This window comes from Globicephala melas, chromosome 19, assembly GCF_963455315.2.
Source record: "Globicephala melas chromosome 19, mGloMel1.2, whole genome shotgun sequence".
Lineage (NCBI taxonomy): Eukaryota > Metazoa > Chordata > Mammalia > Artiodactyla > Delphinidae > Globicephala > Globicephala melas.
Genome location: NC_083332.1, coordinates 8,843,579 through 8,869,385, shown reverse-complemented (window position 1 = coordinate 8,869,385; position 25,807 = coordinate 8,843,579). Strand labels below are relative to the sequence as shown.

General features: G+C 55.3%; 2 protein-coding genes across 14 annotated transcripts in view; one reads left to right on the top strand and one right to left on the bottom strand.

Moving 5' to 3' along the window:
• STRN4 (striatin 4) overlaps positions 1–15,765 on the bottom strand; it is a 25,670-nt gene extending 9,905 nt beyond the window's left edge. For 2 of the 3 annotated variants that reach the window (XM_060289683.1, XM_060289684.1), the window contains exons 1-6: positions 15,484–15,765; positions 8,576–8,679; positions 8,003–8,076; positions 7,007–7,085; positions 4,976–5,173; positions 2,841–2,982 (exon numbers count right to left, since the gene is read on the bottom strand). In XM_060289683.1, the coding sequence (XP_060145666.1) occupies positions 2,841–2,982; positions 4,976–5,173; positions 7,007–7,085; positions 8,003–8,076; positions 8,576–8,679; positions 15,484–15,765 (879 nt within the window). Of the gene's footprint in view, positions 1–2,840; positions 2,983–4,975; positions 5,174–7,006; positions 7,086–8,002; positions 8,077–8,575; positions 8,680–15,027; positions 15,227–15,483 lie in introns of those variants that run through there. The other variant, XM_060289685.2, reaches the window with a different exon arrangement.
• On the top strand, positions 15,376–25,807 carry FKRP (fukutin related protein). 11 transcript variants are annotated; one of them, XM_060289689.2, is made up of 5 exons: positions 15,376–15,420; positions 16,137–16,195; positions 16,507–16,609; positions 17,011–17,072; positions 21,217–25,807. In XM_060289689.2, the coding sequence occupies exon 5, from the start codon at positions 21,257–21,259 to the stop codon at positions 22,742–22,744; it is 1,488 nt and encodes a 495-aa protein (XP_060145672.1). In that variant the 5' UTR covers positions 15,376–15,420; positions 16,137–16,195; positions 16,507–16,609; positions 17,011–17,072; positions 21,217–21,256; the 3' UTR covers positions 22,745–25,807. The 11 variants fall into 11 exon arrangements, with proteins under 11 accessions (XP_060145672.1, XP_060145675.1, XP_060145673.1 ...); XM_060289690.2 differs by having other exon boundaries at positions 15,382–15,420; positions 16,549–16,609; XM_060289691.2 differs by lacking the exon at positions 16,137–16,195 and having other exon boundaries at positions 15,385–15,420.

The window sequence follows — 25,807 nt, the reverse complement described above, 5'->3', positions numbered from 1 at the left end:
GCTGAATTTTTGTTTTCTTACATAACAAGCAGGAGCTACTTTTAGAATGAGAGAAAACACCCCAATTCCTCCATTTTGAGAAACAGAATGCTGGGCGAGTGAACACTGAGTTTGCTATTTCCCACAGTCGGTCTTAACCAGGAGCAAGAACCAAATCATCCTGTTCTCCTCAATTCACAAGCTTGGACCAAACCCTAGGCTTGTGAACTTAGGAGCAGCACCACACCTGTCTCCCCACACGGACAACTCCGAGATGCAGCCTCACGAAGTGGCATCTTGCGTATGATTCTTTACCCTCTTGTGGCGTAAGCATCACCGTGTTTCACATAAGGTGCCAGCCGGGAGCTGTGTACTTGGCACTTCAAAGGCTGCACTTAAATGGCTTAAGGGAGTTTCAGAATTTTCAAATACAGTTTTGAATCCGAGTTCTGCTTTAAGTGCTTCGGAGACCACTGGTTCCAAACACCACCTCTTCCAGGAAGGCTTCTCCCTCCTAAGTGTTCCCTGCCTGGGCCCAGCCTCAGTCAGACTGTGAATTCCTCGAGGGCAAGGCTGATGCCCCTCCTCGCAGAGGCTCAGCATCCTGAGCTGGGTCTGGAGGGTATGAATTTGGAGCAGCTACGCTCAGGCTCAGGCATCGTGGAGGGCCAGCCTCTGGCCTGTGTGGGAGGAGGGGGATGGGACGTGAGTGCCTTCCTCTTCCGTCCTGGGAGAAGACCCAGGGTCAAGGTTCAGACAGCCTGCCCAGAGAGATAATGGCAGGGGTCAGTCCACGAGAAGGGCCCTATGCAGTTACATCCTGCCATCACTGCCTGGGACTGTTAGTGCCAGGCCCCTGCCAAGCACTGCTAATACTGCTGCCGCCGAGCACCTGGCCTGGCAGCCACCATGCAGCCAAGGGCTTTGTACGCATGAACTCATTTTAACTAATTCCACAAACCAGAGACAGGTACTAATTTTTTTTTTTTTTTTGCCGTACGCGGGCCTCTCACTGTTGTGGCCTCTCCCGTTGCGGAGCACAGGCTCCGGACGCGCAGGCTCAGCGGCCATGGCTCACGGGCCCAGCCGCTCCGCGGCATGTGGGATCCTCCCGGACCGGGGCACAAACCCGTGTCCCCTGCATCGGCAGGCGGACTCTCAACCACTGCGCCACCAGGGAAGCCCGACAGGGACTATTAGTCCCTGAGACTGAAGCCAAGACAAAGAGAATCACGTGCCCACAGTTACAGAGCCAGGCCACGGCCACTCTGGGAGTCACGGACAGGTCTTCTGAATCAGGGTCTGGTCACTGAAGGTCTGCTGTGTGGAGACAGAGGGCTTGGGGAAGCATGGGACCCCTACATAATGAGCCACCTGACAGGGCATGTGGGACAGATGCGGTGACTGACGCAAAGGCTGAAGGGAATACGCGATCATTTCTGATGGGAGGAGCGGAGAGGAGTGGGAAGGTTTCCCAGAGGAGGCTGAGGCGAGACCTGCAAAAGGAGTGAAAATCCCAACAGGGGGCAGGAGGGACCAGGCGTTCTGGACCAGGGGAGAAGCTTAGAGACCCCGGACTCAGTGACACCCTGCTTCTCCTGCAACCCCAGTACCAGTGTGCCGGCTCTGTGCATTCCATTCCCCTCAGTGCGTTCACTGAGTGCCTGACCTGCGCGGGACCCTGCGCTGAGCCACGCCGGGGACACTGGACATAGAGCTGAGGCCAGAACAGACCTGACACCAGACAGGGAGGACCCAGAATGGTCCCGGTCAGGACGGGGGAGCCCACAAGAGCCTCCTGACCCTGTGGGGGGAAGGGGAGCAAGGGCGAGTCAGACAAGGATTCCTGGAGGAGGGGGGTGTCTGAGGTGAGTCTGAGGAGGGAGGGCTAGAGCTCGGGTGGGAAGGCCGGGTCAAGGCAAGCCCCTGAGGCCGTCTCCCACAGGCTCCCCTTCCTGGGCACGTGTCCCTGCATCCACTGTGGCACGTCCCTCTGCCTGTGACTACCTAGAAGCCCGCACTGGCCCCAAGCTCCTCCACGCCGGGACCGGACCTCGGCGTCTCCATGTTCTCACGGCCAGCACAGAGCTTGGCCCGTGGAGGCCCACATGGATGTCTACTGGACAGATGAGAGCCGGCCCCGTGTAAGGACGGCACCGTCAGGATGGCGGGAGCATGGGGCTCTGGCAGTTAAGGAGTGGGGGGAAATGCGGTGGGAGCTGTATCTCCAGGCCAAGCTGAGACGTGGACTCTACCTTGCGGGCAGTGTCCCTGGGCCTCGGTCCTGCCACCAACAGCAGACTGGACACTCACATCCTATGAAGTCCCCCCTGGAGTCCCCCGACCTGGCTCCAGGCTGAGCCCTGGGCCTGGCCACATTCCCTCAGGGTGCTGGGGAGGGAACAGTAAAAGACTCGCACAGTCCCTGCCTTGTGGAGCGCACAATCTACTGCAGGAGACAGAGGCAGAGTCACACCAAAACATTTCTAAGTCCGACTGCGGCCAGGCTGGCCAGAAGGAGAGCATAGAAGAGAGGGCGTCTCAGAGCTGGCCTAACCTGGAGACTCAGGAAAGGCCTCTCGGGAACATCTGAGCCCAAGGAAGGAGGATGGAGAGAATGACGGAAGTGCAGGTGGAGAAGGGGCCGGCCCTGATAGAACAGACCTAGGCACCTCCCAAGGTACCTGAGGCAATGGCACGGCGGGACAGGAGATGGGGACCCAGGGAAGCGACATGATCAGGACACAGACCAGTCCTCAGAGGCAGCCCCAGAGCACTCACAGAGGCGCTCTGCTCTGCACACACAGCAAGGGCCCCCTTGCAGAAAGGAGGAGGGGCACCCCTTGAGCTCCCGTGCTCACCTTCACGCGCTGCTTCTTGTGCTGCACGCTGTCCAGCTCATCGTCCTCATCGCTGTCCTCATCCTCGCAGCTCTGCAGGAAGGGAATCTGCTCCAGCACTGAGCCACCCAAGCGCTCTTTGCCGTCTTTGCCGGCCGCATTCCTGCCCACGACAGGGGGGGCAGAGGGGGCATTAGTCTTGCCAGGAGACAAAGCTCAGATGGGAGAGCGCCGAGGCTCGGGGGCCAGAGCCTGGACCCGGCTCTCAGGAGTGCCAAGCCCACCCTGACCCCAGAGGAACCTTGACTCTGATCACACGCAGGGCTTCAAGCCCAGCCTCTGCCTGACACACCCCAGCTGGAACCCTCACTGGGACCACAGACCAGGCCCAACCCCGCACTGAGCTCTGACCCTCCCTGAGTCCCAGACTAGCCCCCAACCCTGACGGCACGGCCCTGGCATATGCTGAGTCAGAAGGAGAGCTGGACAACCAAGCGCCACTGACTCAGCAGCTCCCGTTCCCATGGCCGCTCCAACGGCGAGCACAGAGCAGGTGAGTGGCGGGGACAGACCCAGCAAGAAAGAGGAACCAGCCACTCCACGGCCACTCGGGCCCCTCACAGCCTGCACTCTCCCCACTGACAGACGGCGCTCCCCTGTCCACCCCGGCCCGCTGTTTAACGGCTCCGTCGGGATGACAAGTTTTAGTGAAGGAGGTTATTTTCCAAACCTGACTCCAGGGCAGAAAGGAGGGTAGAATTTGAAGTTCAGATAAATGCCAACAGCCTCCTTTTCTGCCACTGGACTGATGCCCCAGAGAGTTCTTGTCAACTGCCCGGGTGGATGGCTGCCACTCCTCCGGGACGCTGCGCCCAGGCTCTCCTCCCGCTCACTAGCTGCCTCGGCCTGGCCTCCTCTGCTGGACCGCCCCCAGGGCTCGGTCCTCGGACCTCCTCTCGGCACCATCGACACCCTCTGCCTCAGTGACCGCCGAGTCCCGTGGCTTCCAAACCCACCCGTGTGCTGGTGAACTGGAGGTACGTTTAGGAGTCAAGCGCCCCCACCCCTCGTGCTGGGGGTCAAACAGGCACCTCAAACTCCACTCGTCCTGAACGGCCCCCTTGAAGCCCTCCCACCCTTTGTCTCCTCCATCTGGGTCAGCACTGCTCCCAGCTCTCAGACCACACCCTTCAGTCACCCCTAATTTCTTTTCCTCTCCCCCCCACAGGCAGTCCTTTAAATAGTGTCGGCTCAGCCTAAAAACCCACCGAGAAGCGGACCCCTTCTCACCCCTCCACTACTGATGTCCATCATTTCTTACCTGGACATCTGCAGGAATCTCCTACCCGGCCTCCCGGCTCCCAGCCCGACCCTCCGTCAGCCTCTCCGTCTCCAAGCAGACCAAGTATATCAGATGATGTCACACCCCTGCTCGAAACCACTGGCTTCCCACAACCCCAGCCTCCAAGCTCCTTCTGATCTGACTCCTGAGATCTCAGCGCACCGCAGACCACAGCCCCCACGTGCTCACGCCACTGCAGCCACACCAGCCTCTGTGGCTGCTCCCGAACGTTCCAGGCCCTTCCCATCCCGGAACCTTTACACTTGCTGTTCCCTCTGCCTAGAACATTCTCATTCCAGCTGCTTGGGTGGCTTAGCCTCCACTCCACGCAGTTCTCTTCCCAAATGTCACCCCATCCGAAGCAGTACTACTTCTCCCATCACTCTTTCTCACTGCCTTTTACATAGCACCTCACGTCACCACCCATTAAGTTATTTATTTTGACAAATTACAATTACTGATGAGAGAATGAACGAATGAGAGCTCCCTGGGGGCGGAGACCGCATGTTGTGCCCCCCTCACCCCCCGGTCCTGGCATGCGGCCCAGGGGCTGCCTTCAGCAGGGGCTCGGTGTTTCCTGGGGAGCACACAGGCCTGAGCCTCGGCGGGGCCGGGCCAGCGGGAGCTGTGATGCACAACAGCAGCAAGGCAACGCCAGGGGAGGGGAACCCAAGACAGAGCCTGGACACCGCACAAGGAAGGGACAGAGGAGCCCACGATACACTGCAGGAAGGAAGCGGCCCCCAGAGCATGGCGGACTTCCTCAGGATGCAGAAGGCACACAGGGATGCACCCGCCAGACCCAAGGGCTCACCTCTTGATCTGCTCCTCGATCTGTTTCACCAGCAGCGACTCGCCGCCGCTGAGTCCCCCGGGGCCCGGCGTGGCCCTGGGGCCCCCTTCGCTGGGCTCCATGGCCCCGTTGAGCTCCAACGAGCGGCCCAGTAAAGAGCGCACGCGCTTGGACCGCATGTCCAGGATGGTGTCGGTGTAGCCCACCTCTTCCAGGTACCTGCGGGCAGGCAGAACCAGGGCGGGTCAGGCGCCTTGTGGCTTCTTCATACGCTGCGGGGGGCCGATGCAAATTAGGCCAGGCTTTTTGGAGGAGCAACTTCAGACTATACATCAAAATTTCAAAGAAGCATACCCCTGACCTTACCATTTCCCCTTTGAGACTATTTCCAGTGGAAGCCTTTGTACACGGGCACTGTGCTGTCACAGATGCTCGCGGAGACACTGCACATATGGGTGAACCAAAACGCAGGGGCCAAACTACACGTCCGCTGCTGAGGACTGTGGGAGCAAATGACTGCTGGGACACTATGCACAAGATAAACAGAGCAGAGTGCCAAGGAAAGAGGCCATGATGAACAGTGCAACAAAAACTGTAAGTTAGGTGTTCCTTACAATTCAAGTGTTTGTGGGAAAAAAAGAATGTGCATATAAGTATAGACCACACACACACACACACTTCATCACGCCCCTCGCTAGGCCTAGAGAGAGACACACTAAACTTAAGAGCAGTGACCTCTGGAGAGCGAGACTGGGGATATTAATAGGAACTTCTGGCATTTACTCTACTCACTTCTATGAATGAGCATTTATTACTTCTGCAATTACGAGAACTGAAGCCAGCTGGGATTGGTCTAAAAGCTGAAAATATCTGTGGCTTCAAAAGACTGGAGACAAAGAGTCCCATGCTGGTCCTCAGGAGGCGCCTCCAGAGCCTCTTCTGTTGAGCCTGACCCTGTCCCTTTGGGAACATCAGACAGCGCCTGCCTCAGCCTGCTGTCTGGCCTGCTATCTCATCTCGGGTGCCTGTGTGTGTCCAACGCTTCCCCTCCCCACCAGTGGAGGGGCAGGAAAGTGTGGTGCGGAAGGAGTTGGGCTCTGGGGACAGGCTGCCCGAGATCACACCTCAGACCCTCTGCTGATTAGCTGTGACCTTCCATAAACAGATACCGTCTCTGCCCCTTGGTTTTTTCATCTGTGAAAATGAGGGGAATGCTAGCAGTTACACTACACGGGGGTTTATGTGAGGAATCCTTGAGTGCAAAGCGTTTAGCGCGGTGTCAGGCTCATAACAGGTCCCTGGCAAGCGTCGCCTGTGATGATCTTTCTGTTGTCACTGTTTGCACACCCTTTAAGCTAGCAATTGCACTCCCAGATATTCAGCTTAAGGAAATCAAGGATATGGACAAATAACTTCCTGGTGTCTGTCACACTGTCTACTGAAAAAAACACCTTCAACGAAATACACAAGAAGAGACTGGCCACAGGAAGTCATGATTATCCACGTGACAGACTACTATATAGGTCTTGAAATGATGCAACGTAAGTAATTTAGTGGGAAGATGTTCACAACGCTTAGCAAAAGCAATGCATTATGAAACACTGCGAAGGGGGAGCCCCGGCTTTTATAAAACACACACACACACACACACACACACACACACAAAGGCACAAATACATATCCACGGAAGAGAAAGCATATGTGCCAAAATGTTTACAGGGGCATGAAATTCCTTGGGTGGTGGAATTATGAGTGATTTTTATCCTTTTCTTTCTGTTTCCCTATGTTTCCCTAGTTTTCTAAAACACGCACACCTCTTTAATAAAAACATTACCCAAGGCACAGAGGCACTTGGGGTCGCTTTCCACACGTGCCTCCTGCAGGGAGTCTTCCCTTGCTCTCCCCAACGGGGTGACAGCTGTGGCCAGCAGGGATCCTGACAGCTCAGGGTCCCCAGGGGGACAGGAAGGACTGTGGAGTCTTCGGGCTTATCTCCCAAGCCAAACATGTGTTCTCGCCCCCCAGCCTCCACCCTGCCCTCCACACACTCACTGTCGGAGAAGCTGCCGCCCCTCTTTCCACACCAGCGGGCTGTTCTCCAGGGTGACCGACTCCACCGGGCCATTGGAGACTGGAGGGTGGAGAGAAGGGAGGTGGGCTGTCTTGGTCAGGGCACCACCACACACCCATCACCTCCTCCATCGTCCTTGGAGCCCCTTCCTGAGAGCGTCTGAAGCCTCCCTCTGCCCCTGTGCTCCTCCTCTCTAGTCTCTGGGTCACTTCCCCAACCATTCCCAGACTATCCTCAGACTCTGCTTATGTTATTTTCCCACACGGGAAATGGGCTCAGTTCTGAGTGAACGGGCAGACTCGACCGCGTCCCAGCCTGGCTCTGCCGCTTCCCGGCTGTGTGGCCTTGAGCAGGTTAGTTTACCTGAGCCTCAGTTTCCTCTTCTGAGAAACGAAGTTAATAATCTCAGCACCTACCTCTTGGGATTGTTGTGAGGATTAAGTGAGACAATGTTTGTTTTATTCATCAAATATTTATCGGGCATCTACTATGTGCCCGGCTAGGTGCCTGGACTACATCAGTCGACAAAAACCCCTGCCCTGGTGGAACTCACACTCTGGTTGGAGGAGTCTAACATGAAGAACAATGATCACTGTCAGCCTGGCCTCGAAGGCCCCGACCCCGTGAACACACCACTCTTTCAGGTCTCCGTGCTCCACTACACTCCTCCCTCTACCTGGAGTGCCTTCCCTACTTCCCTGACGATGAACTGATGCCTCCTTCCAGGAGCGCAGATGGTCGGGCCTTGTGTGTCTGTCTACCTCACACAGGGACAGCAGGCAAGACTCCCGAGCGCCCAGCACAGGACCTGGCAGAGCAGCCTACGGGGGAGGGACACTGAGACCCAACCCCTCCCCACCCCGGCCGAGCCTGCTTTCTGTGGAGCACGGTAAGAGAGACATGGCCCATCTCAGCTTTCCTCTGTCACATTCGGTTTTGTTGGGAGGGGGCAAGAGGGGAGGATCGGGGGTGGGTACCTTGTTCCGACAGTTCTGGTTTCTTCTCCCCCTGGTTCAGGTCTGTCCCGAATTTCAATTTATGATATTTGGCCCTAAAAGATCAAGCGAATAACCAGTGAGAGACACGGAAGAGTAGACAGGGCCAGCCCCCACCTCAGGAATCCCAGATCCCAGATCCTCTCTAATCAGCTCTCCTCCCTCTGAAGCTGAGCTGCCCGATTATGAAGCAGCCCGGGCGGAGGAGGCATCACGGATGGCACTGTGAAGAGCCCACTCTTTGGAGTCAGGCAAACTGGGTTGCTATCCCAGCTCCAGAGTCCTTGAAGAAGTCCTCACCCTCCGGAAGCCTCACCTGTACCCATTAGGCCACTGGAAGGGATAAATGAGACAATGAATATATGGTGTTTGGCATGCAGCGGGCCGCCACCACCACTATGAATACTGTTATCAGTTGTTTACCCCGAATCCCACCCACTATTTCCTGTTCTGTCGCCCTCTCCTGGAACCATGCAGGACTGGGTGATGGGGAAGAGAACGCTTGACCCCAAAGGCTTGATCCCTGAAGGCAGGACGGGGGACAGCTGGGCTCACCTTTCCTGCTTCAGTGCATATTCTAACATCTTGATCCGCCGCACCAGGTCTGTCTTGAGATTCTCTTGCCCCTTCCTTTCTCCCTGGAGGAAGGCCACCTGAGCCTGCGGTGGGGAGAGAGGGAGACAGGAAGGCAGCAGGGCTCAGGCTCACTGACATGTGTCACTCACTCAGGGACAATCAGCTCCAGCCCTGCCCCCACAGCAACACACAGCAGCCACTTCTTCAGGCGTGAAGACCCTGAGCCAGAGTTCCATGGAGCAGTGAAAGGGCGGCTGGATCTGTCTCCATGTCACCCGCAATGAAACAACTGAAGAAAAGCCCTTGACCCCTGAAATTAAATAGGGACAGCCTGGGCCTAACTTGGTCCCCACCTCTGGGGAAGAGGTGGGCCAGGGAGGTATTAACTGCCCTGGGCGCCTCCTCTCCCCACTCAGGCAGGTGCTGTCCCTAAGGTTGCTGGTGGAGGTGGTGTGCCACTACTCCTACCAGAGCATCTGTCTCTGGGAGGCGTGGGAAGCTACTTCTGGCGTTTAGGGACAAGAGTGGGCGGCTCGGCTCAGCTCCCGCTGCAGCGCGAAAGCTTCCCCACCCGACCCCCACGGTGGGGACCAACCTTTCCACTGGAGCCTGCCCAGGGTGAGGGAGACGTGCCACAGCCACGACCCAGGGCCCCTGCCAACCACTTCACACTGGCTGCTGGCATGGGCTGCCCCAGTCTGCTCTGGTCTGTCAACAGGTCTTTTGGAGACACTGGGTCAACGGCCTTCGAGGCGGGATCTTGGCCCCTGACCAGGTTCCGGAAGCCCAGTGCCAAAGCCCTGAGCGCAGGGCTCCTCCCTGGCTTCTCCCCAAGGCTCCTCTGTTCCAGGCTAGGACCGCCTGAGCTCCAGGCTTGGCTCGGCCACTTACTCGCTGCATGATCTTAGGCAGGTCACTGGCCCTCTCTGAGGCTCTGTTTCCCCTCACGTGTTAAGTTCTTCTCAGTCCAAAGCCTGGCACAGAAGAAAGGCTAACAAATGCCAGCCCCTACCTCTTATTATTTTTATTCTCCCTGCCTGTTCTTCTGGAGTCTTGAAATGGGCCCAGTTCTTTGAGAGAGCTAGGATCCCTCTGAGACCTAAGGCCCATCGGGCAGAGCTGGCTGTGGCTTACAGGCCTCCTGCCCCACAGGCAGCTGCATCTTCCTGAAGCCAATCCTCACTCATCAAATGCTTATTGAAGAACTTCAGCAGCTCCCCCAGAAGCCCCCAGTCGCCCCAGACACCTTTTCCAGGCGGTGAACGTTCCCAAAGCCTCGCGTTCAAGGACTGTCCATTGTTGGCGGCCTCTCAGACGCCCGTGAACACGCCTCTTCCTCGCCTTGGGGCTCAAAGGACCCTGACCTATCTGCCCCCAGCACTTGGAGCACAGCACAGCCCTGTGCCCACAGGCCTCCTATCACCCGTCCTGCTCCAGGGACCAGGTCTCTCCCACAGGTTAGTAGAGAACCAAATGTGCGCCGGCGGCCAGGGAAACAGGCACACTCAGACACCACTGGTGGCGCCATGAACTGACAAACCCTTCCGGGCGGGCAATCTGGCTATATCCACAAACGTGTTAAATGCACATGCCTTTCGTCCTAGCAGTTCCACTTCTAAGGAATTTACCCCACAGGCATAACTGCAATGGTAGACTGCCTTTTGAAGAAATAAACAGGCATATATGTATACTAGTGTATGACAAAAGTATCATTCATTCATTTACTCACTCCACAAATGTTTATTGAGTCCCAACTACGTATCAGATACAGTTGTGGACAGAGGATACAGCACTGAACAATGTGAGGTTTATATTTTAGAGGAGGATGTGGGAAAAACAACGAACAAATAAATACACGTCACAGGTACGCTATGGAAAAGAAACCTCACCTGTCCATTGAGAGAAAGGGACTCCCCCCAATACTTTTTTTCTTTCTACACTTTAAATCAACATATATGTACATAAACAACTAAGGCCAGACAGGTGGCCTCATACGTGATCAATGTCTTGGAAGGTTGAATTTCTGTCCTTTGTATACCTTCTCAGTCACCCTGAGGTCTACTCTGTCCATGAGTTGTTAGAAGGTGGGGGAGCGGTAGAGAAGAAAAGGTCGATCACCAAATACAAGTCCGGGGTCACGGCCTCCCTGTACCCTCACCCTTCTGGGCTTCCGTCCATGAGCTTCTGTTTCCCAGTGCCTGTGCGGCCTGCTGAGCCCACATGCATTCAGTATCTGACACTGGTGACCGCCTGTGACGGGCCAGGTTCTATGTGAGGTGCTGGAGAAGGAACGGAGAAGACGAGTGCCTCCTGTCCCCGCAGAGCCCTCAGTCTGGCTCAGGCGACAGACAAGAGCAGCCACAACTAACACAGGATATGACTAGGACCCCAGGGAGGGAGCAGAGGTGGTTATGGGAGGGACACCCAACCCACTTCTGGAGTGAAGAAGTGACAGTTCAGCTAAGACCTGAAGGCTGATTAGCAGTCGGCCAGGGGCTGGAGCATCTAGCGGGCCGAGGCCAGAGATAAGGGTGGCAACGTGGGCTTAAGGAACTCTACAAAGGCCAGTATGCCTGCATCCGAATGTGTAAAAGGGTTAGTGAGGAAAATCAGAGAAGCCTGCAGGCCTGACAAAGGATCGCAGACCATGTGAGCAAGTCTGAAATTCATCCTAAGAGCACAGGGGAAGCTACGGAAGGGTTTTTTAAGCAGAGAAGAGATATAATCAGATTTACATCTTACAAAGGTAATTCCGCAAGCTAGAATGTGGAGAAATGATAGCTGCAGGGGGCGAGGGGAAGGCAAAGCTAAAGGCCGAGAGACCAGTCACAGAAGGAAGCAATCCCAGGAATCCCAGGGAGAAATGACAGGGGCCCAGACTAGGATCAGGCAGGGGGGCAACGAGTGGATTTAAGTTAACAAGGAGGTGGCCCTCACCTGCGGGGGAAGAAAGTGGGGGAGGGGCAGAAAGCAGGGTCAGACCTCACACCGGCTCAGCCTCCCGCACCCCCCTTGCCCCACAGCAAGCCCTGATTTCCCTTCTCCTAATGATGATGCAAGAATCTCACTCTGGGGGACTTCCCTGGCTGTCCAGTGATTAGGACTCTGCGCTTCCACTGCATGGGACACGTGTTTGATCCCTGATCGATCGGGGAACTAAGATCCTGCATGCCATGTGCCGCGGTCAAAAATAATCTCACTTTGCTCTGTGGGCCTCTTCCCAGTTCCTCTGGCAAAGAAGGTAAAAAAGAGAACCAGAAACATGTGGCTGAAGTGTCCCGAGTTGGTGGAATACCACGGAGAGGGGAAGTGCTGGTGGCCAGTCCCTCCCACCCCGCAAACACCAGCAGCCGCGGCTGTCTGATCTGTTGGCAGGTAAGGCTGGGATCTGGAAGTTTTCTACCCACCACATCCACCCACTGCCACTCTGAGACAGGGCCGCCGCCTCTCCTCCGGCTGTTCCCTTTCCACCCAGGCGGCATGGAAAAAGCTTCCGGAGGGGCCTGAGCATCTCAGTCCTCCGAGGGGCCGCTGATGACTCTCTGTACCCCAACCTTTTTGTCCCAGCCCGCTCCCCGTCCCAGCTCAGTCCCATCTGGCCCTGCATCTCCTGCACTCCACTCGTCCTCCCCAGGGTCTGGGGGCCCCTGGCAGGGTTGAGTCCCCATGGATCCACCAGAGCCCTTTGTGAGGCTGGCAGTAGAGACGGGCCAGCTCCATACCTTCTCCACCAGCTGCTCCTATATGAATGTCCAGTTCAGGCCCCGCCCCCAAGGTTCCTCTCTTCCTCAAAGAGCTTGCTCCCCTTTGCAGAAGTACCAGAGATCGTGGGCAGAGCCACGCAATCAAAGACTCAACTGCGTCAGTGTGTACAGTTCTCTGTAACCTCCTGCACAAACCAGCCTTCTCTATTAGCCTGGAAGTTTCTGAAGGGCAGAAACCACACCACCTCCTTCTGGGAATTCCCCTACCTGGCAAAGTCCTGCTTACTATCAGACCACGTCGATGCCACCTCCTTGCTCCCATCTTCGGGCGCCTCCTGGCAGGACCTCACGAGAGGCTGCCTTTTCTGCCGCTCCCCACATGCTGACTGCACGTGGGTGCTGTGCCAGGAGCAGCTGCACGCAGCTACTTGGAGAAAAGGTATTCAGAGTTTATCAGAAAAATCTGACGCAGTCCAGGCCTTAAAGGATCTCACAGGAGAAGTCACACCTCCCTAAGTGATAAGGGCTCGAGCAGAAGTGTATAAAAAGGGGTGCTGCTGCTGGGAGTGTAAATGTGGGGCAACTTGGCACAACTAATCACCCCTTTATAAACACATCTATTCTACCATTCCACCCATCTATTCTGCTGTATACTCACAGGGGAACACAGGGACATTCACTGCAGCCATTTCCCACAGGCAGAAACGGGAAGCAACCTAAAAGTTCAGCAAAAGGGCTCAAACTAAACGAGCTACGGTACAGACACCGGTGGAATGGAGTTTTCAAAAATAATAAGACCTCTCCCTGCTGATATGAAAGGAACACAAAGACACATGAGTATGTGGGATAGAAAAGTCACCGAATGATACATGTAGTATGATCTCATATATTACACACAGAGGTGAATTACTTTCATAGCAATAACAGTTGGCGGACTTTCCCTGTTCACTTGCGCGCACACGCGCGTATTCACGTCTATACACTCTGACGCTTCTGAGATCTTTGCATTTTTACTAATGTAACAGAACAAAAGAAAATAAAGGTACAAAGTAAGAAATGCTGGAGCCTAGACAAAGGAGAGCCTAACTGGGTGCTATCCACAACTTCCTCTCAAACGCCAAGAAGGACCACCAAATGCGGGAACAGACACATCTTTTGTTTGTCTCAAAGATGAGGAAGCGGGGTGGTGAGTGCTGTAGGGTACACTGGTCTGTTACAAGCGCCGGATGATCCTGGGGAGGCCACTGGGTTTCCTTGGAACAGGCTTCTCATCTGTCCTGGGCGTCAGAGAGGTATAATACATGGGCTTGAAAGCCCACAGACCACCCCTGCCACCCACAGGCTGTGACCCTAGATAAATCACTGACCTTCTCAATGCCTCCATTTCCTCTTCTGATTATTAAAAAAAAAAAGGGGGTGGTGGTGGAGGAGGAATAATATCACTTACCCTCCCAGAATGTTGCAAGGATTAAATGATACCATGTATCTGAAGTGCCTAATACAGTGCCTGGCACATAATATGTGCTCAACAAACAGCAGCTGCTATCATGATTGCTAAGTGAGGGCAATGCCATTGGCTCTGCCTCCATAACGGGATACTGAGAAGATCTAATAAGATGTACCCTGGGGAAGAGTTCTGTAAGTAGAGATGGGACACCATGGGACACCAAAGCAAGGGGTACTTACATAAGGATTTCTCTCCCACCCCAACCCCAAGCCTCTGCCACCACACAGCTAAGATCCCTATTGGGGTGGGAGAATTGCGGGATGCTCTCTTTATTCATCCTAAGGACAAAATTCTAAGCCGGTATTTACTTGGGTCCCCACCTCAACTAGATAGGAAATAGCAAATCGGAAGGGGAAAGACGAGCTGCCAGAAGCAGGTACTGACTTCTGCTAATAACGCCCCAGCCCAGGGACCCTTCAAATCCTCACAACTCTTGATACCCAGGCTCATGACACTCTGCCAATCGACCCACACTTCTCAAGGTCACAAAACCCAGTCCAGCCTCAGCCTCTTCCAGTCATCATCCGAGGGCACATCCCTCCCCCAAGCTACTCGACAAACCATAGGGTCCTTTCCCAGAAACTTCCACAAACACCTTCCCCCAGGATCCTTCTGAGATGCTTCCTCTGGCTGCCTTCCTGCTCTACAAAATGCGCCCCCTGCCATCCCTCAGGTCCCCCGGATTCCTCCTCACATTCTCCATCCCGCCTCCCATTTCCACAGCTGGACATGTTTGACCCTCCCCCACTCCAGTTCGGGGTTCTCCATCCGACTTCCTACACACTTCCCATCTCAGGGCGGGGGTCCCCACTCCTCCACACCCCCAAAGAGTTTCGGCTCTCAGGCTCTTCCAACACAGGTTCTTGGGGCACGTCCTGGCCCCGTCCGTGCTTCCGACCCAGGGACCCCCTCCCGTGCCCTCCGAAGCCACGCCTGCCAGGGCTCCCCAAAGTTTCCTCCTCAGAGAGGAGGGCACACATCTTCATCGGGGACGCCCCCCCGACACCTTGCTCTCATCCCCCGAGTCCTCAACACAGCCGTCTTTCAGTCCCTCCTGTCCAAACGCTCCGAAACACACCCGTCCCGAGCTCCCTGACTTCCTCTTCCGACTCACCCGGGTTACCCGCCCCGACCCGCTCTCGCCCCCAACGGATCCCAAGTTCCCCCGACTCCCCCTCTCTCCCACCCGGGGCCCAGCGGGCTCCACCTCCAACGCGCACCTGGTCGGGGACGGAGTGGGAGTCCCTCGGCACCCTTGGAGCTTTTTGCTCACTCGCATACAAGACTCCTCCATCCTCTCTCATCACCCTTTGCTGAGTTCTCTTGGGGTCCCCTCGGGGCCCCGAGGCCACTCTCTCAGGAACCCTTCTGCCGGTCCGTTCACTCCCACTCCCACTTACAGCCAGTTCTGCTCCCCTGCGCCCCTTCTCTCGGCGGCCGCGGTCGGGCCCTCCCGGCCCTGGGCCCCCCTCCCGCCTCCACCTGCCCGGGTGCCCTTAGGATCCCCCTCGGACGGCCCCTCACTCCGTCTCGGGGCCGGTCGCGGTCCCCTACCCGCCCCCCCGGCCGTCCCGGCGGCCATTGCTCCAAGATGGCGGCGGCGGCGGCGGCGGGTGAGGCCGGGCCGGGCCGGGCCGGGCCGGGCGGGGGGTCGGGGGTCCCGGGGCGGTACTCACCTGCAACTCGGCGCGCTCGGCCTCCCAGCGGGCCTTCTCCGCTTCGAAGCGCGCCCACTCGTGCTGGATAAAGTGTAGGATCCCGGGCAGGCTCAGGGGCTCCGGTCCCGCCGTGGGGCCGGGGCTCCCTCCACCGCCGCCTCCCTTAGCAGCCGGGCCGGGACCGGGGGCGGGGGCAGAAACCGGGGCCGCCCCCGTCGGGCCGGGGCCCGCGCCGGAGCCGAGCGGGCGGCAGGAGGAGGCGGCGGCGGCGACCGCGGCGGCCGCTCGCTCCTCCATCATGGAGGCCCCGGGGCCGGCCCGCGCGCCCGCTGTGCCTCGCGCGCCTGCGCGGCCGCGCCAACAGTCTCGCGCGCGCGCTTGGTGGGGGCCGGGGGGGCCGGTGACGGGAAAGAAGTCGGACGCGCGCCTCGCCCACCCGGGTCGACCCCGAAGGCGCGCGCGTGGGGGGGAAGGGGCGGGGCGGGGCGGGGCGCGCGCCCGAAGGAGGGCAAATGCGACCCAGGCCCGGCGCGAGGGTTGCCTTTGGGAAGCGCGGGACTTAAGGAGGGGCCGCTTTCTGCCCCCCTCCTCATGCTTCACCCCAAAGAAAGACTCTAGTCCTCTCCATACCCAAACACCATTCTCCTCGACAATCACTGTCACTCTTTCAGAGACAGAGCGACCACCAACGGTGGTTTCAGCAATGGCCCCATCCTGATTCCTGGCCCAGGTCGGTTGTCATGGTAACTCTTCCCAGTCGGGAACACCCTTAGCCTCCCCTCCCCTCCACCTTTGTGGTTATGGAGCTCCAAACCTGTCTTGGCCCTGCACCAGGAAGAGGTTGCTAAGGTAACCCAAGTCCCTGGTGGTCCTTATACCCCTACCCTCATTGGTTACTATGGCAACCTCACCTAGCACTCAGGTAGAAAGGACCCCAGCCCCAAGGACACTGCTGAGGGAAACATCTCTTTCCCAATCCCTCCGCCCAGCCACCCAATTGGCATTACCATGGTAACCATCCATCTCCCCCTTTCCCATCAGTGGGAGGTCTGTGGACCAAACCAACCAGGTGTTTTTATTTAGAGGAGATGCTCTGCTGAGGAGTAGTCGCTATGGTTACAAGGCCCGGACCATCCCCAGGGAGGTAAGAAAAAAGCAAAGCCAAGTCCTGGTTACTATGGTAATGGGGGCAGTCCCCCTTCCAGTGACCCTAGGAACCAGGCCCACCAAGATACAGGACATTTTAGGATTGTCTCTCAGGATGGAGTGTGTCTAGGAAAGGGGTTGTCATGGTAACACCTTCTGTCACTTCTAACCTTACCTTTCTGGACACATTTATGAAAGAAGGGATGGTTATAGGTTGCTATGACATCCTTCCCTTCACTCCTTCCCTTCACAGATGCTTCAGGTGGTCCCTGAGCTTATGAGATTTCAAGAGAAACGATTCCTTGACCTTCTCGTTGCCACTTTTTTAGGTAAAATGAAATTGTGCTCTATTGTGTGAAATTGGCTGATTTGGGGTTTTCTGGTTTCTCCTTCCCTCAGCAGTGCAGCTGAGCTGGGCTGGAACTGCCCGCCTGGAGCTCCCTCAGCCTGCAACCTAGGAGGTAAGAAGCCCCTCAGTGTCACCTGCACTCACGTGGGAACTGCCCTTGTCCCCAAAGGTTTTTCCACACATCACTCATTTTCTCTATCCATCACATTCCCATTCTACAGATGCAGCAACTGAGGCTCAGGCCAGGTGAAGTCTAGCCTGAAGTGAATGTGGATCCACTTACCTTGTTTTGTGGGCAATGGAGAGACAGAGTCTCAGCTTAACTGTCCTCTCCTCCCCTGACCACCTTTTCTCTCTCATGCTCCCTGATGGTTTCCTGCTCTATCTGTAAGTTGTTTGCAGGGATTTTGTCTGTCTTCCTACCTCTGGAGGGCCTGCCCAACCACTGCCTGGTTCACCCCGTGTCCCCAGAACACAGAGGGCACTCAATAAATATATGTTTGTTGAGTTAATGAGTTGAATTAATTAATTAATGTTCATATTCAGCTTTGAAAGCACCTGTCAAGTGAGGGCAAGGGAAAGGGGTTATCTCACTGAAGATGGGTTGAAAGTTGGACTGTCTTTGTGGACCCAAAAGAGACAGCAGAGTTTATTGGCTAAAATCACAACACTGGAGCCAGCTTCCCGGTCAAATCCCAGGTCCACCACTTCCCAACTGTGTGACCTTGGGCAAGTGACTGCACCTGTCTGTGCCTCAGTTTCCTCATCTTTAAATGTGATCATAATGTGAAGATTAAACAAGTTAAGATCGGTAAAAAGCTTAGAACAGGAACTGGCACATCAAGAGCAGCTAGAATTGTTGATATTATTATGATCCTTCAAAACCATCGTTTCATCCACTTTGCCCCAGTGAAGGAGTTTTGAGTCCTTACAGCTGGGGAAGCCAAGACTGACCTTGTCAGGGTACTAGGTGATTCCTCTCTCTCTCTACTCTGGTTCCCTCACCTCCTCAGCTGGCTGTCATACCTGCTGGTCTCTGAGAAACTGGCTTCTGTCCTCTGTCCTTTTGGGCACCTCCTGGCCCAGAGTCAGCCAGATAGCGCGTGCTGAGAACCAGGTTCCGGGGGCGGAGACCTGGGTTCCGCTCCCTTGGCCTTCCTCTCTCTGCGCCGCAGGTTCCCCGTCTGAATAACAGGAGTCAGTCATTCATTCCACACACATTTATTGAGCACCTGCTGTGTGCCAGGTACCGAGCCATGTTCTGGGTGTACAGCAGGGAACAAAACAGACAAAACAAGAGACAAGATAAGTAAAATCTACGTGAGAACTACTAGGGGAGGAGAGTAGCCCAGGGATGGGACATAGGAAGTATGTGGGTGATAGGGAGAGGCATTTTTAAGTAGGGTGGCCAAAGGAAGGGATCACTGGATAGGTGATATTTGAGCAAAGACCTGAAAGCCAGGGGAAAAGGCATGCAGCTGCTACCTGGGGGAGAGCATCCAGGCAGAGGGGACAGCCAGTGCCACAGCTGGGGTCTCCTGGGTGTATTTGGAGAATGGTGTTTGGTGGCCCACGTGGCTGCAGCTGAGCGGACAAGTGGGAGAGGGTGGGGGGATCGCATGGAGCCTTGTGGGTCCCAGCGAAGACTTTGGCTTTTCCTTTGAGTGAGTCTCGAGCCACAGAAGGCTTGAGCAGACGCAGGACAGAATCTAACTGAAGATTGAACAGGATCTTTCTGGGCTCTGAGTGGGGCACAGACCATAGGAGACAAGGCCGAAGCAGGAGGAAGGTCTCTTCAGAATTGTTAGAAGACTCTGAAACCATCTAAAGCTCTCTTCTCTGTTTCTGTGTACCTGAGCGCTAAAATTCTAAGATTTTTAAGACCCCGAAGATTCTGTGGTCCCCATGGCTCCTCCCCCCCCCCACAGGAATGTGAATTGCCTAAGCTCAGTGGTATTGTCTTTCTCTGTGTGTTGTGTGTCCACGGCTGTTTCCCCAGGGCCTAGGACAGTGCGTGGTATGTTGTAGGAGTTCCACAACCTGGAATGATGGAAGGAAGGAGGGATTGATCGCAGGTCCAGAAGGCAGTTCCAAGGTTCTGAAGAATAACAAGTCACTCCGAAAGTGCAACTCAGACTCTTAAGTGCCATCTGAGTTGGGTCAGAGAAGGGCAAGCAGGCCTGGGATGGGTGAAGAGGGATGAGAGGGCGTTTCTGGAGGGGGAGAGAGAGAGAGAGGAGACAGGGAGACCAGGGCAGGGCCCCAGGTGCATGGCCACAGTGCAGAATTTGGCCCTGGGGACCTGAGTGGGCTTTACAGACACACAAAACCCCTGCCCCCAGTCATCATCTTTTCACCAAGTGTATTTTCAGTGCCCAGTCGTGTGGGAGGAACACAGTGGTGATTGAGACAGTCCTGGCTCTACCCTCCTGGGGCTCACAGTCTAGTGGGGCAGACAGAGCCATCCCCAGACAGTGCCAAACCAGAACAGGTAGCCCAGGGGTTCCGGGAGCCCAGAGGGGACTTCTGACTCAGACTGTGGTTCAGGGAGGGCTTCCTGGAGGAGGGGCCATCTGAGCTAAAGCCTGAGCATAAGTGAGTTCTCCAGGAGAAAAGAGGCACGGGGAGAAGGGGTGATCGAGAGGAGACTCTTCTAGGCAGGAGGAACAGGATACACAAAGGTTTAGAAATAAGATCTGTTTGAAGAAAAGTCCAAGATGGCTTAGGCACAGAGTTCGAGGATGCATGGCAGGAGATGGGGCTGGAATGGTGGCAGGCAAGGGCCAGGTCATACGAGGCCTGGTGGGACTTTGTAAGAAACTTAGACTTTCTCCCCAGGGCACTAGGGAGCCATGGCAGATTCTGAGCGAGAGAGGGAGAGGTCAGATTTGTGCTTTATGCAGACCCCTCTGGCTGCCACGAGGAGGGGACTTAGGAGACTGTGGGAGGCTGGGTGGGGATCTGGGTGAACCAGGGTTGAAGGGAGAGCTGTGGGAATGGGGAGGAGGGGGGTCAGAAGTATTTAGGAGGTAGGAAGATTAGCGGGGTCTCTGACGTCCCCCTCTCCGGGAGGGGCAGAACCTATGAAGATCCTTCATGGGGAAACTTTAGTATCTGCTCAGAAGAGAGAGTTAGTTATTCCTTCTGTGCTGGAGACCAGCCACATCTTCAAGTTGTGATGGGGACATGGAGACAGCGCCACCTGGGGGTTGCTTAGGAATGTGGCCCATGAATAGAGGTGGAGGTGCCCTATGGAGGGAGCACAGCCTCTTTGGATGCAGCCCACTGTACTTCAAAAAAAAAAAAAAAAAAAAGATTTTTTTACTTGTGATAAAATACACATAACAAAATTTGTCACCTTAACAGTTTTCAAGTGTATAGTTCAGTAGTGTTAAGTATATTCATATTATTGTGCAAACAGTCTCCAGAACTTTTTCATCTTGCAAAACTGGAACTCTATACCCATTAAACAACAACTCCCCATTTCTGCCTCCTCACAGCCCCTGGCAACCACCATCTACTTCCTGTTTGTCTGAGTTTGACCCATTCCATTAAAAAAAAATTAATTAGTGGCCAACATTACAAACTGGAATAATTCTATGATTTAAGAAAACATTTCTAGCTTTCCTTGCAAAACCAAAAACATCTGGCTGACCATCAGGAAAGAGATGGCCAGATGGCAGAGGATTTGAGGAAGTGAGAAGGAGGCAGCAGGGGAGGGGCTTGGTGGCCAAGGTTCTGACCCCGAGGCCAGGGTGGGGGTGGGGGGTGCGGGGAAGGGAAGAAGAGATCAGGGGTGAGAGCAGGGAATGAATGGGGTCTGGGCATTTATAACTGAACCCGAATCTGAATGAGAAGTTGACAATGAATAAAAGGGTGAGACTGAACAAGGAAGAAGGGAAGGTGATTCATTGGTTAAAAACTTCCTGAGCATCTAATGTGTACCTGGCTCTGTGCTGAGTAGCCTTGGGGACCCAACAGTGACCAAGACAGGCTCAGGACCTGCCCTCACACAGACTGGGCCCTACTCACTAATGAATTAGAGTGGTAGGCTAGAGTCGGGGAACCCAGGGGTCTGAAGGAGCCCAGAGGGGTTTGCATGACCCAGCCTGGCATCAGGGAGGGCTTCCTGGAGGAGGAAATGTCGGAAGTGAAACCAAATAAGGAAAAGGCTGGGACAGGAAGACAAGGCTGAGGATGGGTGGGGGGGTTTCTGACAACCAGCTCCAGTCTCCCCTTTCATCCCCGCTCCCCAGGATACCCGGGAAGCCCAGCTAAGGGCCTGACTTCAGCCCCATGCGGCTCACCCGCTGCCAGGCTGCTCTGGCAGCCGCCATCACCCTCAACCTCTTGGTCCTGTTCTATGTCTCGTGGCTGCAGCACCAGCCCAGGTACTCCCCGGCCAGGGGCTCCCGCCGTGGATCTGCCTCCGGCCCCCGGGTCACCATCTTGGTGCGGGAGTTCGAGGCCTTTGACAACGCGGTGCCAGAGCTGGTGGACTCCTTCCTGCAGCAGGACCCAGCCCAGCCGGTGGTGGTGGCAGCCGATACGCTCCCCTACCCGCCTCTCGCCCTGCCCCGCATCCCCAGCGTTCGCCTGGCGCTGCTCCAGCCCGCCCTGGACCGGCCCGCTGCAGCCTCGCGCCCTGAGACCTACGTGGCCACCGAGTACGTGGCCCTGGTGCCTGACGGGGCGAGGGCCGAGGCACCGGGCCAGCTGAAGCGCATGGCTGAGGTGCTGCGAGCGGGAGGCGCACGCCTGGTGGCCGCTCCCGTTGCTTCGGCCAACCCTGCCCGGTGCCTGGCCCTGAACGTCAGCCTGCGGGAGTGGACGGCGCGCTACGGCCCGGCACCCTCCGCACCCCGCTGCGACGCCCTGGACGGGGACGCCGTGGTTCTCCTGCGCGCCCGCGACCTCTTCAACCTCTCGGCGCCCCTGGCCCGGCCCGTGGGCACCGGCCTCTTCCTGCAGACCGCCCTCCGCGGCTGGACGGTGCAGCTGCTGGACCTGCCCTTCGCCAGGGCGCGCCAGCCCCCGCTGACCACGGCCCACGCGCGCTGGAAGGCGGAGCGCGAGGGGCGGGCGCGGCGGGCGGCGCTGCTGCGGGCGCTGGGCATCCGCCTGGTGAGCTGGGAGGGCGGGCGGCTCGAGTGGTTCGGATGCAACAAGGAGACCCCGCGCTGCTTCGGGACAGTGGTGGGCGACACGCCGGCCTACCTGTACGAGGAGCGCTGGACACCCCCGTGCTGCCTGCGTGCGCTGCGCGAGACGGCCCGCTACGTGGTGGGCGTGCTGGAGGCGGCCGGCGTGCGCTACTGGCTGGAGGGTGGCTCGCTGCTGGGGGCGGCCCGCCACGGGGACATTATCCCGTGGGACTACGACGTGGACCTGGGCATCTACCTGGAGGACGTGGGCAACTGCGAGCAGCTGCGGGGTGCCGAGGCGGGCTCGGTGGTGGATGAGCGCGGCTTCGTGTGGGAGAAGGCTGTGGAGGGCGACTTCTTCCGCGTGCAGTACAGCGAGAGCAACCACCTGCACGTGGACCTGTGGCCCTTCTACCCTCGAAACGGGGTCATGACGAAGGACACGTGGCTGGACCACCGGCAGGATGTCGAGTTCCCCGAACACTTCCTGCAGCCTCTCGTGCCCCTGCCCTTTGCCGGCTTCGTGGCGCAGGCACCTAACAACTACCGCCGCTTCCTGGAGCTCAAGTTCGGCCCCGGGGTCATCGAGAACCCCGAATACCCCAACCCAGCACTCCTGAGTTTGGCAGGAAGCAGCTGAAGCTCCAGCGCCTGATCTTGGAGTCAGGAGCACATTCAGGCACAGGGCATTCATTGTCCTTTGTCTTGGTGCTGCTGGCGTTTGGTGGGCAAGCCAGGGATGCCAAGCCACCTTGCTGGGCCCAGCACAGCCCGGGACCTCAAAGGCGTGCCCTGCCCCAAATTTCCAGAACCGGGGCTCCAGGGCTGGGGCAGAGTTTTGGAAAGAGAGGGAGAAAGAGTGTAGGTTCTGGGGCCAGACTGCTGCGTCCCAATTTCTCTGCGCCTCGGTTTCCTCCAGGATTCAGTGTGTGCCTTCAGGGTCTAGCACACAAAGAGCCCCAGGACACTTGGCCGTTGGAGTTGCTTCTGCCACTAGAGGGCGCCCTTGTCCTACCTTGGGGGCCAAGGCGAATGTAAGCCCGGGACCTCTGTTCCACGGCTTTCACGTCTCTTGAGCCTTTGGTCTTCCCTCTAGCCTCCTGTGCCTGGCAGGACAGGATGACTAAATCCCCTTCTTTCTGAAAACGACCTCCTTCCCTCCTGGGAGAGCGCCGTGAGGTGCATGCTGCTCGTAACCCCATCTTGCAGAGAAGCAAACAGGCTCTGAGGTGTGGCTGTGGTTAAGAACCGGGTTCTGGATCCCGGCCCCCTCCATTTAACTGTTACCTCATTATTTTAGCCCTCTGCACCTGTTAGCCACTCGCAAGGTGGGGTAAACAATAATCCTAGCTCACATTTACTGAGCACTTAGTGTGTGTCAGGCATCGTTCTCAGTATTTCACACGGAGTAACTGGCTTATCCCTCACCTTGCCCCTCTGAGGTGAGAGCTGCTGTTATTTTGATTTCACAGACGAGGAAGCAGGCCAGAATGGTAAAGCCACTTGTCCAAAGTCAGACAGCTTGGGAAGTGTCAGAGAGGGGCCTTGAACCCAGGCTGTCCGTCTGTAGCCTGCATTGCCGTTGCCTGCTATGCCCCTCTCTGGCGATAGTACCCCAGGGGGGCTTTGGGAAGCCACACGGCTTAGCAGGTAAAGCGACAGCAGCCTTCCTCTTGTGATCGTGCACCTAAGAGGAAATACTGTTTGGGCATGTACCTCCAATAGGTAGATTTATTTATAACTTATATCCAGGTGCTACTAGCATTCTGTATATTAGTCATAAGGCTTAAATTATTCCATTTTAAAATTAAAAATAAATAGAGAGGGTTTTGATTACCAGCCTCATCCCAGTGACTTGTCCCGCACACCCCTTGGGTGTATGCACCTGGCTTTGAGACCACAGGCTCTGAAGTGGGAGAGGCCTGGGTTCAAATCCAAATGCTTCAAATCCAAATCCCACTGTGAACTTGGGCCACCAGTGACTCTGGCTCTCTTCACCTTGCCTTTGCACCTGGGAAACAGGGCTAATGGTGACCCTCGCCCCACAGGGGTGCTGTGAGGCACTTGGGTGGTAAAGGGGTCGGGAGTCAGGGCTGGGTGTGGCTCCTGGCTTGGCTACTTACTTTCTTTGTGACCTTAGGCAAGTCACTGCTCCATTGAATGGGTGGCGGGGATTGGTGACATTGCAGAAGCGTGAAGCCCTTGGAGGAGGGAGCTTCGCACACCAGCAAGAGAAGATAAATGCCGATTTGGCCCAGACTCCTGAGGCTCAGACATACGAAGCCTGACTTACAACGCAGCCTCTGTTTTTAACCACTGAACCTGCCAACGGCTCGCAGTCTGTTGGGTTCCCAGGGAACATTCTGGAAACATGGGGATGATTTGGGTTATTGCTGTGATCGGACCGTGCTCTTGGCTGGTGGAAGGCACGGCCCAGGGATGGAGATGTCTTATAATATATGCAGGGCACCTCCACACAATGAAGCAGGGTCCCTTGTATATGTATAAATGTATAAATACATAAATCAATATCTGCATCACATCTTAAAATCTTTTTTAATTCTCAAAATAATCAATATTAGCTATCTATATATACATATTTCTTTAAGGTGTTGCCAAGAACGTAAGTTGAAGCTCAAATCACTCGTAAATTATTGTAATGGTTTTGTTTCATTTAGAAATTGTTGGTGTGATTTCTTGATTGGCACAGCTGTATATACGTATATACATAAAATAACATGTTATATATGTACATATGTATATTTAAAATAACCTTGTCTTAGCTGTGGTTTGATAAGGGAACCGCATCAAATGCTTTTAGCAACTTCCCATTAAATTGAGAATCCTTAGGACTTGAGATCTCAATAGATAAAGAATTTCTCTTAGCAGCAACTGCAGTGTTTTGGTGTTTTTCTCCTCTCTTTGCTGTTCCTGAACTAACAGCAATTACGTCTGAAACTTTTCTAGCCCTTAAAATATTGTCTAATAGTTTTGTCTATTCAATATGTTTATTACCAACTAAGTAATGGGATGACAGAAAACCCATCACAACAACTAACTTGAACTAATTTATCGCAATATGTATTATTGAATTTTACACTTTCTCACTCACTCTTATACTATTCACCAGCCAGAAGTATTTCAATACTTTAACAACCAGCCCATCCACACTAGTGCAAACTAACGAAATTTTAGCCTTACTTGGAAAAACCTGGTTAAGAATGATCTGAGCCTAGAACCTAACTCTCCTTAGGCAAACACAAAGTCTTTTTAGATGGTTTTCGTAGGTTCTGACTTTTCCAGGAAGTGCAACTACCACGTAAGATGAGGGAAGCTTGTGTTTTGTTTGAAACTTGGCCAAGGATTGTCAACAATATCAGAAAACCACGTTCCACCTGGTTCTTGGTAATTCAACACCTAAACCGCATGTTTACAGACGCGTTAGGAGCTGCCTATGTTTCCGGTGTAAATGTTTGTCTCCCTCCTCGGGTTCTAGGAAGGTGGCCCCGCACATTCGCATATTGAAATGTATATTTTAAATTCCTATCCTTTTATTTCTCCTTTTTCTTACAGTTGGGGCAATGGGATCATTTTGTGTGTGTGTGTGAAGTATTTGCTTTTATTTTATTTTTATTTATTTTTATTTTTTATTGAAATATAGTGGATTTACAATGTTGTGTTAATTACTGCTGTACAGCAAAGT

Excerpts from the sequence above, each read along its gene's own strand:
- FKRP (XM_060289689.2), top strand. The coding sequence starts at position 21,257 with ATGCGGCTCACCCGCTGCCAGGCTGCTCTGGCAGCCGCCATCACCCTC.